This window comes from Hypomesus transpacificus, chromosome 6, assembly GCF_021917145.1.
Source record: "Hypomesus transpacificus isolate Combined female chromosome 6, fHypTra1, whole genome shotgun sequence".
NCBI classification, from domain to species: domain Eukaryota; kingdom Metazoa; phylum Chordata; class Actinopteri; order Osmeriformes; family Osmeridae; genus Hypomesus; species Hypomesus transpacificus.
The window spans coordinates 13,041,129-13,060,018 of NC_061065.1; the positions used below are offsets into that span (position 1 = coordinate 13,041,129).

At 44.1% G+C, this 18,890-nt stretch overlaps 1 protein-coding gene across 1 annotated transcript in view; it reads right to left on the reverse strand.

Moving 5' to 3' along the window:
- LOC124469093 (proline-rich protein 36-like) overlaps positions 1-18,538 on the reverse strand; it is a 31,489-nt gene extending 12,951 nt beyond the window's left edge. Inside the window, exon 1 of the mRNA XM_047022184.1 lies at positions 18,490-18,538. Coding sequence (XP_046878140.1) covers positions 18,490-18,519 — 30 coding nt within the window. The 5' untranslated portion in view covers positions 18,520-18,538. The remainder of the gene's footprint in view (positions 1-18,489) is intronic.
- Positions 18,539-18,890: the final 352 nt, after the last annotated feature.

The window sequence follows — 18,890 nt, forward strand, 5'->3', positions numbered from 1 at the left end:
TGTATATTTAGGAAGTTCACTTATCTAAGCTTAGCATAGATGTAAATTTGTTCTGTGTACTTATATGTTATGTTATGCCAAGTGCTTGCGTTGTCTTGTCTTAAGAATTTCAGTGCCCAGTCTAACCTTGTGTTGCTCTGTGCACCTGACAAATAAAAGACTTGAACTTGAGAGTACAGTTGAGAGTTGACCGTGGAGAAGAACCATGTTTGAAGTTAGTTGTGCTGTTTTGGGATTATTTGTGACCATTGGGTTCCACATAGCAGGTAAAACAGTACACAGATCAGCCTATTATTTACTTTACTCAAATGTACATCTCTGTAATTTGTATTTGTTATTGCATTATAAAGATGATGAAGAGATGATGGTATTTGCAAATAGATGAAGACAATGTTTAAAGACGTTCAAATGGAGATGTATCTAATACTCTAAACATAATCTAGGTTACATTACATAATCTAGTTTACATTATATACATAATCTAGGGTACATTCATTATAGACTTGGGGTTATCAGGATACGTTTACAAATCATGTTTTTGTATAATATTACATCAAACGTAGAAAGTTTGATCATTATATTATTTATCATCATTTTGCTTAATTTACAAAGTGAAACAATAGCTCTCACCATTCATTAAATGCATTTCTCTCCAGATGGAGACAAGTCAAATCTTCACCAAAAAGTAGGAGGAAACATCAGTCTGCCGTGTAACAATGTGGTTAACAAAAACAACTGCTCCTCTACTACATGGAACTTCAATAAAGATACATACAGTGTTACCATTGAGCTGGTTGGTCATGGAGTAAAAAAAGAACACCGAGACAGAGCAGAGAGACTGAGTGTGGGGTCTGACTGTTCTCTGATGGTTCTTAATGTCAAAACTGAGGATGCTGGACGCTACACCTGTCGACAATATCCCCAGAGGGAGGGGATATCAAACTGGGACAGATGCAGTGGTATATCTGTCTGTTCAAACCAGTAGGTATATTTGTATTAACTATGTGGGTTTACAGAGGAAACAACATGATGAAACCTAACATGGATTTTGAACCCTAACATCTCTTCTCAGTCACAGTGTCCTTGACTCCACCAGTAGGCTGTGACTTGAAATACAGGACTGACAGCATCCCATGAATATCTGACCTGAACAAAATTAATAATTACAGTTCTGATCACAGAAATATAATGCATGTACTATCCAAGTGATTTTAAATAATCATGAATTGCCAGTCTGTAGACTGCTATTTATTCTGAGGTTTTCAAATATTTGTAAAGTATTGCATCAAATGGTTTAACTCCAACCCCTATAATATGCCACCAACCTCAACTGTTTTCTGCTCCAACAGATGAAATCCCTACCTCTGCATCCAGCATTTCCCCAATCATGAAGGGTGTTACTGCTTTAAAAACCTTTTACCAGACAGAGTTCGACATGGGTGCAGTACAGTTGTGATTTAAAAAACAAGGCTGATAGTATATGTGTCAATCCGGAGCATAGTGACTATCAATCTGTTTACCAATGTCAGTTGTGATCCAAAGATTACATAAAACATGCACTCATTAAGACATCAATGGTCATTATGGTAAAGCCTAAAATGTAATAAAATCGTAATAAAAAACTTATCATGATCAGTGCACAGTAAGCCTTAACATTGAACCAGTTTCAGGTACTCGTTAGTTAAATCAGTGACGTACACTATTAGGATGTGGATTAAGTATGTGATCCTGGTCCATCACACAGATCTCACAGCCCTCTCCACCACTTCAAGACTTCCAGTTACTGTGGGTACAGCAGTGGGTGGAGCAGTAGGCGGAGCTATTGGTTCAGTCCTGCTCTGCCTCTTGGCTGTCATCATCATAGTTCACAAGAAGAGAGCCAGTAAGTTACCCTCATTGCTGCTCATAAAATGTATAGAAAGTATGATTTGGGGAAGCCACATACATATCTACTTTGAGCATGTATTGATTCCTAATGTTTGCTGTTTTCAGAGAACCGAAAGCCAAACAAAGACTCTCTAGTGAGTATCAATATCTTAGTTGATCACATTCAACAAACATGAACAGTGAACTGAAATTCTGTTCACTTTTGCCAAATTTGCAAAGGCTCTGACAACAAACATTGTTAGTAACACCACAGGGAACCAGCAAAACCATCCTACTAATGAGGACAAGGTGAGAAAGGGGACCAGTTAATTAATGTTATTAACTCCAAACATTCATCAGTGTGTTTAACACATATTTAATTAATCTTGAATCAATCACTGGGTCACTTAGAAACACCCTGTTTGTGCTGAATTCTTCTGGTAAAACTACACCCCTAGGATGGACGTGACGATGGCCCCACCTATGCCACCATCAACCGCCCCAGTCAAAACAAGGCTGCTCCAAAACCAGATGTGAGTAAAGATACAGTACTACAGCATTGAAACAGTGTGTACATGCATCTTTCTTCATGCTCTCTCATGCTATATACCAGTTATTTAATGTCATTAACTCCAAACATTCCTGAGTGTGTTTAACACATTTAATTGATCCGAGTCAAAACCCTGAGTCAATCATTGAGTCACTTAGAAACAACCTGTTTGTGCTGAGTTCTTCTGGTAAAACTACACCCCTAGGATGGACGTGACGATGGCCCCACCTATGCCACCATCAACCACCCCAGCCAAAACGAGGCTGCTCCAAAACCAGATGTAAGTAAAGATACAGTACTACAGTATTGAAACAGTGTGTACAAACATCTTTCTTGGGTTGTTGAGTTGTGTTGTGTTCACAGACTCAGCAGGAGGACATGGTGACATATGCTTCAGTCAATCTCTCCTCATCTAGAAGAAACTAGAGAGCCATCGAGCAACACTGGTGACCACAGAGATCTCTCTCAACCGTCAACAAACCTCAGGGAAGGAATGAAGGTTTTCATGCCATGTAACCATTTATAAATGTATTTGTTTTGCAAATGATGCATTGCTTCTACTCTGATATACTTTATCTATTATACCAATGAATTCCATCTCTAATATACCTATAAACTCCTGTAAAGGAAAGCACTGCTGTATATTGATCTTTTGTTGATGTGCAGATTCAGAGTTTGAGGGCCTCTCGTTTCCTCCATTTGCTTCTGCTATTCTGTTTTTCCATCAATTGAAGCATTGACCACTATGACACAAACAAAAATATGTTACTATCATTTGTATTATTTCTCGTTACTAACTTCTATGCAAGCATCTTACTGGCTGCCCTCTGGAGCTAACTGAAAATGCACCTCTGTCGTGTTACAGACAAATGTTTACTCATTTGTATTCCAAATAAATAGTCTTCCAATTGGTATTTTATTAATGAATGAAGTTGAGCATTTTTGTGTCCAATCTCCAGTGACGTCCATTGTAAATGTTTTATTTAAACTCCCATCTTAACTATAACCATACTTCACATTTGTGAGACCATGTCAAGCAGTTTCACGTGCAAGAATCCCCTATATGGAGAAAAACTTGTTTACTATGACTTACTTCCTATTTTAGTGGCATTTAGTATGCATTGAAATAAGTCATCGTCTTTCTTAAACACCTCTGCCCATATCTCCCAACATCGTTCTGAGAAAGATAAGATGCAAACACAAATAAAGAAGAAGCAGTTATTTTTAAATGCTTTAGGATCTGCACAATAAACCTGCTGGCATTTCAGAGTTGTAGTCATGGCTAAAACTTTGTTCACCAGGGTTGGTCAGTAAGTGAGATGACCCAAAGACCCTCATTTAAATCCTGGAAAAGACAAGGAATAGAGGAAGTGATGAAACCAGAGACCCTTTTGAAATCATCTTACAACTTCAAAAGATTGTTGTTTTTACGTATGTATGGTTTTATTGAACCTACCAGCAGGAATGTGTGCTTTAGATTGAGTGTGGCTAGCTGAGCTTTCACTTGTAGTCTTGAGAACTGAGATGCAGTTCATCATTTAAACAAGAGATGGAGCCACATGTTGTTCTCACCATCTGCAACTATGTGTGTGAATGAGCTGTGAGTCACATTAAACTGTCATATTGTAAGCAGGGAAATTTTAAGCACGAAAGACTTAAAGTAGTTGTCTCCCTCCCAGTAGAATCAGTTGACCACACACCCTCATATTTTGACATTTCAAGTTCACAGTTAAGCTTTTCTTGTAGCTTTTTACCCAAAATGTGTCTGCATTTGAAAGGGTAATTGTGTATTTGTTTGTATGTGAGAACGTATGCGTACGTGAGCGTCAAGATACTTCCCTTACTCTCTAAACGGTTCCGCAATTTGATCAAGGTCACAGTTCCCATCTAACCCTTTAATTTGCTCAGGTCATCCTTGTTATCTTGCCGGAGGGCAGGTGGCAGAACCGCGAGAGTCATTGAGCGGTAAATCACCCCAGGGTTTATGGGAGTATTGACCCCGTACTGTGCAGCCCCACAACAGATTAGACCGAGGCGCAAAGTCCTGAGTCATCGAATTCGAATGGAGGAGTGGAGGAGTGGGAGAGAGACTAAGCCTGCCTTCCTCGGCCAGGCCCCTCTCTCTCTCTCCCCCCTACATTTCCTGTCCTCTCCACATGAAATGAATAAAGCCGGGAATGCCTAAAAAATATATCTTCAAAAAGACAATGTGTTGCTCTGTGTAGATGCCCAAAGAGACACCATGTTGTGAACCAAATTTCCTGGATTAACTATTTCAAACAGGACTCTACCGAGACTAACACAGAGGAGCCTACAGTACGGTAAGCTTCTCAGACATTTTACAAATCCACAAAATTATGAAAACATCAACTATGGTTCCTGATATTGCATAAATAGAGTTTTAAACATCTCCCAGTAGATTACATTAATTGGTATCCTGGTCTCTGCTGTGCCGGATGGCCTAATAACATGGTTCATCCTTCAGTGTCATTGACCCCTGCTGCCCCCTAAAGGACAAACAGTGAAGTGTAGGCACAGAGAATCCTTGAGTGAAGATTTGTTCACAGATTCGACCCACTCAGTGACGGTCGCGCTGGACTTCCTGAGCTACAGAGCTGACCAATATTCTCCCCTACACTAGTAAGAGTGTACTTGAAAGAGATAGAAAGAGAGATAGACAGAGAGAAAGAGAGAGAGCTCCACTCTCCCTGCTGCTGTCGTCATGGCAATGGGTCACGTGGTCCCTGCTGTCCCAGATTATTTCCCCCCCCACCTCTCCCCTCCCCCTGCTTAGCTACTCAAGGAGAGGGAGAAAAGAGAGGCACTCTAACCAGCCTGCATCACTCTCTCTCTCTTTCTCTTTCTCTCTCTCTCTCTCTCTCTCTCTCTCTCTCTCTCTCTCTCTCTCTCTCTCTCTCTCTCTCTCTCTCGTTCTCCCTCTGTTCAGCTCAGCTGTTTATGGCATTGCGTTAGATAAAACGCCTGCGTTGCGTAACAGCACCAGCCTCTGTTCCATCCTGCACCTCCCCTTCTCTCTCTGCTGTCCTGCCGGCCCTCGTTGTCGGAGAGGTTCAGCAACAACAAGGGATTTGGTGGAGAACGGAAAGGAAGCAAGAAAGATGTGTTTCTAAAGAAACCTCAATGCCTACTGGGATTGTTTCAGCCCTCTGTCTCTCCTACCGTCCCCCTTTTGCTCGGCCTTTTTTGTCTGTCTGTATCCAGGCCACCTCGAATCTCCAGAGCAACTTGGCTCAGAAACAGGCTACTTGGTCTGTGTGTCTCTAACCGGTGATAAATAGCCCTCCAATAGCCTATTTGTATGCCAGCAGAATCCACTCGGCTCCCAGGCGAGAAGTGCTCTCGCCCCCAGCCTGTGGAGAGGGGAAGAGAGAGGGAGGGAAGATTGAGAGAGAAAATAGGAGAGAGAGAGGGAGGGAGGGACAGGGAGGAAGGGAGAGAGGGAGAGATAGAGTGGGATAAAGAGAGAGAAAAAGAAAGATTTCACCTTTCTGGTCAATATCAAAGATGATGAGCGAAACGAAAATGGGTTCCTTTGTGGTCACAGCGTAGAGGGAGTGTTCGTGTGAAAACGTCTGTGAGAATGTAGAGAGGGTGGTTGTTGTGAAAAAGAAGAAACCACGATGCAAAATAGAACAGCAGTTTGCACATGCATCCCACACCCATGACCACACACAAGAGAAAATGGAGAACCTCCACAGACATAAGCAGCGTGCGCACAAAAGCTGACGAAAAGCTGAAGATGGTTTGTGAAGGAGCACTGCACATCCACCATTGCTCGTGTTTACACAGACACACATACACAGACACACAGACAACATGCTCAATGTCTCTTTGTAAGCAGGACAGAAAAATCACGTCTTACGTAAGCCCATGGGTCCTATGAGAATACTGCTCTGGCCTGGTTTGTGGAGACATGCGGGAGGTGCAGTCACTCTATCATGTGTAACAGTGGATGCTCTCTCCAATCAGCCTTCGTGGAAGCAGGAAGCTGAGGAGGGTGTAGGCGTGTCTCATGGCCCCAAACACACATCCATCGATCTTTCACACACACACACTCACGCACACACACACACTCACGCACACACACACTCACACACACACTAACACACACACACCACACACTCCCCACACTCACGCACACCACGTACAGAATGGAGGTGAGTGTGTGGTGTGCTGTGAAGGAGAGACGGTAGGGATGTGTGTTTGGGCTCTTAATATGTCACGGGGACACAGAGGGACACAGCAGGAGAGGCTGGGAAGGAACCCTGTGATTGGACAGCAAGATCTGACACCTCAACTCAAACAAGGACCCTAACCTTAGCCAGTCACACATTTTCGCACGGGCAAGTCAATCAAACTTGGTCTTGGAGACACACACACGCATTCTCCCCATCTGTATGCCTGCTCTCTGTTTTGCATGGGAGCTTAGGAATGTTCTAGCGCCGTAATTGAGCGTAAAGCAGGCTTACACTTGAACCTCCACTAAATGTACCGAAGCAGCAGATTCACCATCAAAGTCACCTGAGACTTTATGGTTGATGATAACATTCAGGAAGCGAGGATCTCGAAAAGGAGCCTAGAGAGGGTGCAGGATGGAGACGGCAGCTGGCGGGTTACCGTGACAACGGGGATTAGCCCTATCCTGATTGGCCTTCGTTCAGCCCAGCAGGGTTCCGTTCTGTCACCGGGGTATTTAACCCCCTCACTCCCACCCTCCTCTGGAAGTTAGGGACGAGGCAATGCTTAGACACTTCCTTCCATGACTCGACTTGAACTAGGAAATTACACAATCCCACAATGCATCAGAAGTGGGATGACACAAGAGACTCAGAGACAATATCACACCGTGTTACGTAACATCCAACGTAAAACCTTCACTAGCTTCACTTGTATATCACAGAGGAGAACAAGATGAATTGAGTGTTCATCTCGTTAACTGGAAAAACAGACCGGATTGTTAAAATGGAACGAGCACTTTAAATCTCTTATACCTAAATCTACTGGACCCGATTATGAATCAAGATCAAATTTCTTGATTAAGCATTTAAGAGTCAGGCCTAATTGATTAACAATAATAACTGGAGTTCAAAATAAATATATGGTAGAACACTCCTGAAAAAGTCCTGAACAAATCAAATTAACGTTGATGAAATTAAATTCAAATTCATTAACAATATATTTGGTCGTAGTAAGGGAGCACAATCATTATTCGCTGAAACACAATTTAAATAGTAAACAGTCTTGTCATGGAACATTCTAATAGGATCAGAGGAGGAGATGGAGAGCGACACACAGGTTAGGAAAAGAGACAAACAGGTTGTGAGCGAAAGAGGAAGACGGAGCGCCGGAGAGGTCGACAACTGGAGAAGGGCGTGGCGTCCTTCGTGCATGACATCATCCGAGATGTGTCCACGGACTGCCATGGCACAGTCTGACCAGAGGGGGCAGAGCGGGAGCACGGCAGTGGTGGGGAGCATCGTTTGGCCCGCCCTCTCGCTTCACCGCCAGACAGCTGAGCTGACGAGCTAGTCTAGCTTTTCTGCTTAAGGGGGCCTGGAACCCCACCCTGTCTGACTGAGGCAACATCTCATCTCTGGTACCTCATTCCTCAAATCACATCCTGATGGCAAGGAGGATTGCCACACTCCCTGTCTGACACAAGTTCATCAAATCTCACCCCTGGAAAGGAGCTTAGGAGAAATGTTTGATTTTCAGACTGACTGGGAGTTTCAGTAGGTTCACACATGCAGTATCTAGGATTTGTCTTTGTGTGATTGTTTGCAGGGGTGTCAATTGCACCCCTACACACCCACCCACTCCCCCTTATATTCTCTGTCTGTATTAGCAGTTTGACAACGCCCTGGAACCTGCTAAAGGTGATTCAGACGTCCTCACACACACATACGTGTGCGTGTTACATCTTTTTTCAAGCAGTGCTCCCACGCGGAAATGAATCTATCCCTCGACAGACAGTATTCGCGCACATCCGCACGCACACGCCCCCACGAACGTCCTTTGTGTCTGAAAAGATGCATTTGGGTTGGAAGTGAGAGTGTGTGTGAGGGAGGGGTTGGGAGGGGAGGGGAGAGGGTGGGGAGGGGTCAGTCTGAGTGCTGTGTGTAGTTCTTGTCCAGAGGCAAATCAAACAGTCATAGACTGACAGTGGCGATATTCAGCTCTCACACAAAGGAAGAGTTCCTTGAACTGAGGGACTCGGGTGGGTGTCGGGTGTGTGTGTGTGTGTGTGTGGGGGGGGGGGGGGGTAGGAGGGGATTTGGGTTGGTTTGTTCCTTTGTGCTCATGATATGCAGGGATGGGGCTGAGGAGAGGGATGTTGTGTGTACAGTATGTGTGTGTATGTGTGTGTGTGTACGAGGTGAACTTGGAGAGAAGTAGGCCAGTGGGGACAACGAGTGTGACAGCTAGCTCATCCTGGAACACACACACATACCAGCCCCCCCCCCACACACAGCCCCCCCCCCATACATACTAGCCCCCCCACACGCACACATCCCCCCCCCACAAACACATACACACTAAGACATACTTCCCAATTCATATCAACGAGCATTGCTATGATGCATTGGTATTGTAGATTTGTTGGCATCTGATTTAGCCAAACATCTCGAATTACAATGACCCACATGAATCGACAACACTGATCCCTTCAGTTAAGTGTTGTTTCATTGTCAAAAATAACACAAACACACCATACAGCCCTCGGTCCGGATTTAAAAATATTTTTTACACTCTACCATGAGCATTATGGTCTGGCCCTGTCCACATGGCGATTGCATGTGGAGCTTGAGCTTAAACTGCTGTGGCGTGTTGGGGCGCTCGTGCTGTCTACTGTGTGTGAGGGGCTAGGGTACGGCACACTGTGTTCGTGCCCAGTAATCAGTTGAGCCATTGGCTCCACTCATGTTGAACCCCCTCCAATTACCTCAGCTCAGAGAGGCAGCTATAACCTGCTACCTCCACAGCATGGGGAAATGATCTCATTAGTAATTCACCCAACTAGTTCACTCACTCTGATCTTCTCGCAGAGCTACTGGTGTGTTTGCACGGCAGGCAAACATTTCAGTGTCTGAAATAAATACTGAGCACAAGTTATCATTGACATGGTCTAAGACCTGTAGACTTGCATTTGCTCCCAAGGGAACAGTCCTATTCGTGGGCAGCCACAGGCGCTCCATGAGGAAACGCACACCTATCCATACACACACACCTGCACCCAATGTACAGTAGAGCTTTGGAGAACGTCTTAGAAGCCTCGTCTGGAAGTGCTGCCACCATCGAGCTCCCTCCCTCCTGATGCCACCATCAGCCACGTCCACACAGTCCCTCCTGTGGATAACGTGTCACCTCGTGTCCCCCCCCCCTGAGGTGAAGCCCACACAGAGACTTCTTTAAAACCCACATTCACAGGTGTGAGTTTGCATGGTCGGGCCTTCTTTGTCCTCGGCTGACCCCGTGTCCTGGACTAGCACATGATTGCATAAGCTACTGAAAGGCCACCATTTAGTTTTTTTCTATTTTTTTCTTCTTCATTCCGGCTATGGTGTAAACAGGATTGATGGCGTGCCAGCTCTCAGGACTTGAGAGTGTTAGCAAGGCCTTTGAAGCCTCGCAACAGACCCACAGCCCAGAAGGACTGGTTTTGGATCGGTTGGATTTGGATCAGCGCCATCTGCCGAAAAATGAAGTGGACATTATTTTTGCTGACTAGAACCATATCGCCAAGGATATGTTCTACCTGGAGCCAAAAGGGGATTCTTAAAATTGTTTATCAGAGTGTTTTCCCATAGAGATAAAAACAAGCTTTCTGGAAGCCTTTGTTCTCTTCTGAAAACTCAAAAGAATAAATTATCATTCATTATTTAAAGTTCAAATGTCTACCTATTACATACTGGCTTCCCTAATGGCATTTTACTTTGTGGGAAAGGTGCTTTTGAGGGTGAACCTGAAGGACGATAACACAGTTGACACAATTGGAACCCCAATTCGATGGACACACCACAACAACACAGTGACATCAGTACTTGACTGTGGACTACATCCTAAAAGCCTCCAAGGAAATGTGTCAGTTATTACTGTAAAGAGGAACTTGACTCACTACTTACTTTTATTGCTCAATCTCCTTGGTGAGAGAATATTTCATGGAGTTAGATTAGTTTCATAATTCAAACAAACAAACGCAACACGATTCAAACAAACTTAACACGATCCAAACAAACATAACACGCTTCATACAAACATAACACGATTCAAACAAACAAACGTAACACGATTCAAACAAACGTAACACGATTCACAAATGTATTTCGTGATTCACAAATGTGACGCGATTCACAAATAAATGACCCTATTACATTCGTTTGCAACCTGACAAACACAAGTTACAAATCCCTGCATTCGTTGGTGTGAATCCCTGCATTCGTTCGTGTGGATTTTTGGAACTTTCCTGACGCGCTTAGATTCACAAATGCATTTTTTCTAAAAGATATCCTCTGCAGCCTATCAGATCGTCTCTTCCAATTTTAGCCAATCACCAGAGAATGTCTAATATGGGTAGACGGGCTCTGCGTTAGCCTAGGAAACACGGAAAATGACTAAACATGAATCCTGCCATTCTCAACAATATTTTATCAGGTATGATCATCGGTTTAATAAGATTAACAAGCAATATTTCACCTACATGCTACCAGACGACATTGCTCGTGATCTGAAGGAGACGATGTCCGTCATTATGGCAGGTTGTTGAAGTCCACATAGACACGTTAATGTGATTGGCTAAAATTGGAAGAGACGATCTGATAGGCTGCAGAGGATATCTTTTAGAAAAAATGCATTTGTGAATCTAAGCGCGTCAGGAAAGTTCCAAAAATCCACACGAACGAATGCAGGGATTCACACCAACGAATGCAGGGATTTGTAACTTGTGTTGGTCAGGTTGCAAACGAATGTAATAGGGTCATTTATTTGTGAATCGCGTTACATTTGTGAATCACAAAATACATTTGTGAATCGTGTTACGTTTGTTTGAATCGTGTTACGTTTGTTTGTTTGAATCGTGTTATGTTTGTATGAATCGTGTTACGTTTGTTTGGATCGTGTTAAGTTTGTTTGAATCGTGTTGCGTTTGTTTGTTTGAATTATGAAACTAATCTAACTCCAAATATTCTCGTCAATGTGTCAAAACCTACTGTCTGTAGGTTCACATGGAATTACAATGATTTGGGGATTTTGTCATGCTTTTCTTTTGGGACGTGCAGACACACAGGACTTGTCTTCCTCCTTGGATGACTACAACTCATTTTTCGCTGAGGTTGGAACTTTGGTTCCTAATTTGAACGGTCTAATGCTATCAATGTGTGTCCACCAACCTGCTGCACCAAAAATGGGTTTGTGCTGAGAAGAACAAGAACTGTGATATTGGTGTGTACTGACAAAAAGCTGTACGAATGTTTTTTCCTCACTTACTACATACATAAGACACTTCACCTCTAAGTATTGATATGGTGCTCTGTATGACTGAGTTAGCAGCTGGTAGTTAGTGACTAACAGTAAGTTGCTGGCGTCCTTCTGTGCTGTACACATCCTGTCACATTTCCTCTTTTCACAAGCTGTAGCCACTGGAGTCTCAGAGCAGCGCTGTACTGCAGGTGGCTGGCAATGCTAGCCTGAAGCTAAGCTAGCGAGCAGCAACCTTGGCAAGGGCAACACAAGAGACAGACCCCAACAGAGCAGCCTCTGTAGGCTGTTGTAGCCCTCGCTGAAGCACTCCGGTCCTCTCCTGCATGATGGATTTCCCTAGCACGGGCAGCACAGTGTCGAGAGCGGGGGTCGAGTTGAACATCCAATGGGATGGGAGGGATAACCTTGAGGAGAAACACACTGCAGCCATATCGTGTTACTAATCTGGTCGCTTCCCTCACTCTGACTGTCACTCCTGGGTGCAAAGTGGGGGGTGCTGGGCAACCCTGAAGAAACGAGATTCGCGGTGGAGGACCGAAACTGAAAGAGAAATAGAAAAAAAGACAAACGTGGTTGTCATCTCGCATCAAGGCGTTAGGATGTTTATTACTCTCAATGGCCGCTCAGGGGTTTCCTGGATGACGTCCTACAGACTGACCACTGACCATGTGGACCCTGTCGTCCAGGTAACACCCCAGTGTTTCACGGCGCCTTGGCAATTTGCCACAGTCCCTAGTCTCCAACCTAGTGAGGGTTGCTGCAATGCCATGGCAACCCCTCCCTCTCCTGCGTCCATCGATCTCAGATAAAAATAGACAGCTTCTGCATCAGCACATCTCGCCCCGCATCGATCAACACCTTCCTCTACAAGCGCCCCTCCCCTTCCATATTGATTAAGTAAACACAATGTTATGTTAAAATGGGAAAATTGGCTACTGTATGTGTGGACATAATGTGGTTTGTGTCTGGAATGGGAACTGAATTGCCCACATGGGGAAATCGAATCTGTCTGCTCCATATGACTGTGCATGCACATTAGAAAGCTGTTTTAGTGGGTGAGGGTTGGGGGGAAGAAGGGGGTAATGGTGGTCTAATCTTGTCATTTAGTAAATCATCTGTCAGAGAACGGACACATGGACACATCTTTTGTGGACAAACTGTCCACAAAAGCACTCGTACTGTATCCGCATGCATTATCTTGTGATAGGGATTGCAGCACAGGCACTAACTGCCGTGTTAACCTTAACAGTGTTTAGATTTGAAGCGGGGTTCGGAGATGCTTTCTATCTTCCAGCAAGTAAGAGATGATTTATATTTTTATATTGTGTCTGGTGTTCCTGGACAATAATGATGTCGGTTCCATGTTATGGTATCGATGGTACACTCAACCCCACAGAAAGTCTCTCATCAGACACTACTGCCAGGTTAGAAGTCATGTCCTGAAATGCGGATCAATCTGCAGATGCTGTCTTTATATTCGTTGGGTTTGTGCGTGACTCTGTTCTATTCGTTACAGTATATGGTTTATCAATGATACATCATAGATCAGTACCTCATACAAGTGGCGCTTGTTCCTTTTGTTCCTTTTTATTACATCTTTTTTCCTTCAGAGCTTAATTAAGCAGGATTTCCTCGATGCTGCAGGACAGAATGTCTCAGAAGTCTGAATTTCCCTCGGGACACAAGCAGGGTATCCACTTTTGCATACTGTAGCAGAACAGGAAGATTTTCACAAAGACTTCAAGTTGAGCTCGTAAACCTCCATTTTCAGATTCTTCCCCTCATGAATATGACGCGAGCCCTGCTGAAGCACGTGTTAATGTGTCTGTGGAGTCACTGTATCTGTCCTTATCTCTCTCCCCATGTCCCAATCTCTCTCTCTCTCTCTGTCTGAATGTCTGTCTCTGTCTCTCTTGCTGTCCTTCTCTCTGTCATGACTGATAACAGCGGGGACGTGTAGTTTGGGCTCTTTGTCAAATCACATATTGCTTCCGTGTAGGGTGAAAGGATGAATTTTAACACTTTCAATTTGAAAGAATTTCAAACAGGGCCCACTCTCCCTCTCTCTCCCCCTCTCTCTCTCTCTCTCTCTCTCTCTCTCTCTCTTTGACTCGCAGCAAAAAAGCCTTGCCCGCCCAGTTAAGCAGGATCATCTCGGACCAGCTGGTAATTACAGGCCTAATCAATATCAATCAGTGGCACCGTGGCAGAGCCCGAGCATCGACCCCCCACCCGCTGAGCCAGGCTCACGCAGGCTCACGCAGGCTCCACAGAGTGTGCTGTTGTTACTCCAGATACGGCCGACCACGTGACGAAGCCTCGCATCTTTCACTGCATCTCGGACAGTGATTCCTCCGACAACAGTGTGTTTTAGGTGTGTGCTTCGGTTGCACACAGGACAACGTTGAGGTGTCCAGCCGTCATGTACACAGTGCCCATTCGCGCGTGTTTTAACGTGTTTAACCCACGTCGCACCATACGGTGTGGTGTTGAAGGGGATTGAGCAGGAGGCTGAACACAGCCTCAGAAAGACCTTGTGACTGGAAGCGGGGCTATCACAAGGCTCATCCTCTCCGACCACATTCTATCTGCCCTCCGCACACACGAACCACACAGAGATGCTCTCACACACACACACACACAGACACACACATACTACTGTACACGCTGACACACACACACATGCTCTCTCTCTCTCATCCAGTACACACACAGATACTGTTCCCAGATGGGTCCACTGACTCGCAGACAGACAGCAAAGTCCCAGGGGGTAAGGGAAGAGACAGCAGTCTTTGTGTCTGGAATATGTGCTACAGGATAGGCTAATGGCTCAGCCAAACAGGATATACAATTTACTGCATAAGTAATAAACACCGGATATGTGAAGAGTATAGTTTTATAAACATTAAACGATACATTGTCAATATTTGCTTGAATTAAATGTTAAGAGGACCAAACAGGTAAGAATGTTAATTTCAACAAAGTTTATCGTATCTTTGAAAATGTATGACATCATTTATGTCTTGGGTCAGCAAGTGTGTGTGTGTGTGTGTGTGTTTGTTCGTGTGTATGTGTGTTGTTAACTTGTGAGCACGAATGTGGTTGTATACGAATGGAGAGTCACCAGCACACACAGACAGAGACAGACAGACACACACATGCATACAAACACTCACACTCACTTGGGAGCACTGATCAGATTGTGTAACAGGGGTTTTAATACACACCAGGAACAACAAGGCAATGCAGCTTTCCCTCAATTGCTTTTGGACTTTAATCTGATCAGAGATTTATTTTCCACCAGGCCACGTTTTGTCTGGATTAAAAGTCCCTAAATCTGAACTAGAGACAGGGAGAAAGGGAGAATGACTAAGGTGGAAAAGATGTGGAAAGAAGAGTACGTGTGTCAGGGTGCAGGTGGTGGTGAAGAGACAGATGAGAAGGAAAGAGCGAAGAAAGGAGGTGGGAGAATAAAAGAGGAAGAAAAAGATTTGACCAAATGATCAAATAAAAGGAATAACAAAGTCTGTTGCTTTACTTTTGTTTTGTCAAATGTTATTGAAAAACGGTTTGGATACATCACATGCTTTGTGGACGACTGAATGTTTAATCTGAATGTTCTGGAGTCTAGACCAAGACAAGTGCGTGAAATGATTCCTGGCTGTGAGGAATTTTCGAGAATAAAATGCTTGCAACATACCTGACTGTTTGGATTTCTTGCAATAAAACCAAACTTGTGTTTACAACTGTCACTGTGTTTGAGGCCTCATAGACGGACCCACTCACACACGCAAATCGACAGATACAACAACAGCACGACACATTGTTGGCACACGCTGTGGCACCGTGTCATAAGACACACAGAACACCCACCCCTCCTTCCTACCCACTCCGGCTGTTGGGTTTGGCTCCCCGCTCAGCTGCAGACAGGAGGAGAGCAGACAAGCTGCTTAGTCTCTGGCTCGTTGCCCCCAGACCTGCCATCACCCAGGGTTCAGAACTGCAGCATCCATGGAACCAGCCAGCCAGGAGGGAAAATCAACAAGATACATTTGTTTGATGGACGTGATACAAAGAAGGCCAAAATGAGTGAAAAATAAGTTCTAGAAGAAAGTATGCAAAGTATGAAAATATAGAGTGGACTGATGAAAGTTCATCGAGAAATCATGTCGGCAAGTGTGCAAGGGATTTGTCAGCAAGTGAGTTTAATTAATGTGACAAATATCATTTGTGGAATAAAAGCTAGACGGTGTGCAAGACAGATAGATGGTTACAAGGATAACTCCCACTGTTATGGAATCCTTCTATCTTTTTGTGTTTCTTTGTTTCATGAATTAGGGCGTGTCTGCGTTCTACTGCCTTTGAGTGCACAATAGGAGTATACAGAAATACATTTCAATGTATTACACAGATACGAGCAAAGATAGTATGGGGGAATTTGTTTGGGAATATTAAATTATTCTTGTTTATTTTTAGCCAACAACCTACCATAGCAAATTCCTCATATGTGCCAACCTGCATGACAATAAACCGGATTCTGAATCTGAAATGATTTTGAAAAACATGTCATCAATAATATAAATCACCTTCCTAGTTCACCATGCCAATGCTACTGAGACAGTGTGTACAGTGTGTACAGTGTGTACAGTACATCATCAGTCATATTTGTGCTTGGAAAGCTATGATGGCATTCTTTGAAAGCATTTTTCGGTCTAGTTTAATGACCCCCTCGAAAACGAGATGCTGCATCTCAAGGGGTTATCCTCCAAACAATAAATTTCAAATAAATTTCAAACAACAATTCTACATGTACTGAGTAAATGTAAAATGTCAGGTATACTCCAATGATGGTAATTGAGGCACAACATCTAATACATTTGTGTGAGTGGTTTTGGTCTGAGTTCCCAATGAGAATTGGTATTGGTTTGACAATGGTTCTCATAAATGATGAATCGCAAATAATGAAAGATTATTTTGGACACCATCAGGTTATTTCCACTGGACTCCAAGGTGGAATTCTCACTTTTCAGGTTTTCCACGGTTGAAACAGAAAGAACGTGTGTGTGTTTTCTTGAGTCAGCTCCGCAATATCAGCTCGACTTTTCAGACCACTGATTCAGAACCAGCTACACTTTCGATGACCCCTCTTTCAACCTGGCATGACAGGATATGGGGCTGATCTGAGATCTGCGCTGCAGCGCTTGGAGGCCATGCTGCTGCAGACTAAGACAAAGCCGGTTAGTCATCCAGGCAGAAGAGCTCTCGGCTGCAGAGCGCGGGCACACCCAGAACTCCTACACAACCACTCAGACAGAGAGAGAGAGAGAGAGAGAGAGAGAGAGAGAGAGAGAGAGAGAGAGAGAGAGAGAGAGAGAGAGAGAGAGAGAGAGAGAGAGAGAGAGAGAGAGAGAGAGAGAGAGAGAGAGAGAGAGAGAGAGAGAGAGAGAGGGATGAAGGGAGATAGAGACCGAGACCAAGAGATAGACAGAGAGATGCTACCACTCACACTTCCCTCTCTACCTTACACATGGGTGTTAAAGCTGCCTTGTACTTATCACTAGACCAAAGAATGTCTTGCACACAAATATACGTATCAGGTATTAGCTGCGTAGTACGCTACTGTTACTTTCATAACAGAAAAAAAAATGTCAGGCCTGGGATGTGGTTTGAATTAAATGGTGATGACACAGTTCAGAGGAGTGTGTGTGTGTGTGTGTGTGGTTTGACCTCACAGTGAGTGGTAGGCTTAAAAAAACACAGCCCAAGTGGATTCAGATGACAACATAAAAGACAGAGAGATGTGAAGTTCACAGAGAGAGAGAGTGAGGGAGAGAGCGAGAGAGAGAGAGAGAGAGAGAGAGAGAGAGAGAAAAGAGAGAGTGAGTGAGGAGGTACAGAGTGAGAACTAGCACAGGGGATAGCTAACAGTCGACAGACAAAGTGCAGGGGAGAGACAGAAAGACAGCGGCATGAAAAACAGACAGATGGGGGATTACAGGTAGTATATTGCTATGATTCATCATCACAACACCATCTGGCCCCACCCCTCTCTGCAGGCCCAGTGTTTACTGTGTCAGAGGCCCCTCCCCCCCATAGAGGGGACAGCCCTATTTCATCTGCTATTCTCTTGCCACTAATATTATCATGGCAAGTGTACTGGGTGCCCGAGGGGCCCTTTAAAAACAGGCACCGAGTCAGAAGATGTGTGTGTGTTCAAGATGGGAACTTCCCCCCCCCAAAAAATGGATTCTACGGTACAACTGAAACCGAGTGTTCAACTGTTACGGCCTCCATCAGGATTGATCTATATGGACTTTGCAGACAAGACCTTTGCGTGCCTTGTCTGTTAAATGTCAGCCTTTCCCCTTGCTCCTGCTTGCTGCTGTGTTTTAGGTTTTCAACCCCCAGAAGCCTGTTGTGTACACTACTGTTTCTAGTGCAATGAATGGAAGGTGTTCGATGTATGCTCTTGTATAGCTGCATAACATACTGCACAGCAACCTGAAAGTGAGAATAGAAAAACAACAAGAGAGCAACTGTTCTCAGTTACTCTGAGGCAGACAATTTGTAAATACCTTGCAAGTATTCAATCCAGACAAATCCATGGGGGAGAAAGTTTCTAGATTCTAAGCTTATAGGGCTTGTTTGCATGATATGAATTCCTCCTACGTGGAAGGATCAGTAAGCTTGATTCTAAGCATAAAGAGAGAGAGAAAGAGGAAGAGCGAGAATGAGAACCTGTACTCAAATACACACATACAAAATGACACTAGCCTGCAATAGCCATGTTCTGCTGTTTTACTCACAAACCCTCTCTCACTTTTACTTCCTATTCCCCCCCAGACAACAGTCAAATGACACAAAGGCTGGCCTGGTAAAGGTCACAGACTATGAAAACTAGAACACCACAGCACACCATGTGCTGTATCAGAGTTTAGGACATTTGAGACATGCCTTATAGGGTAGAAGGCTATAT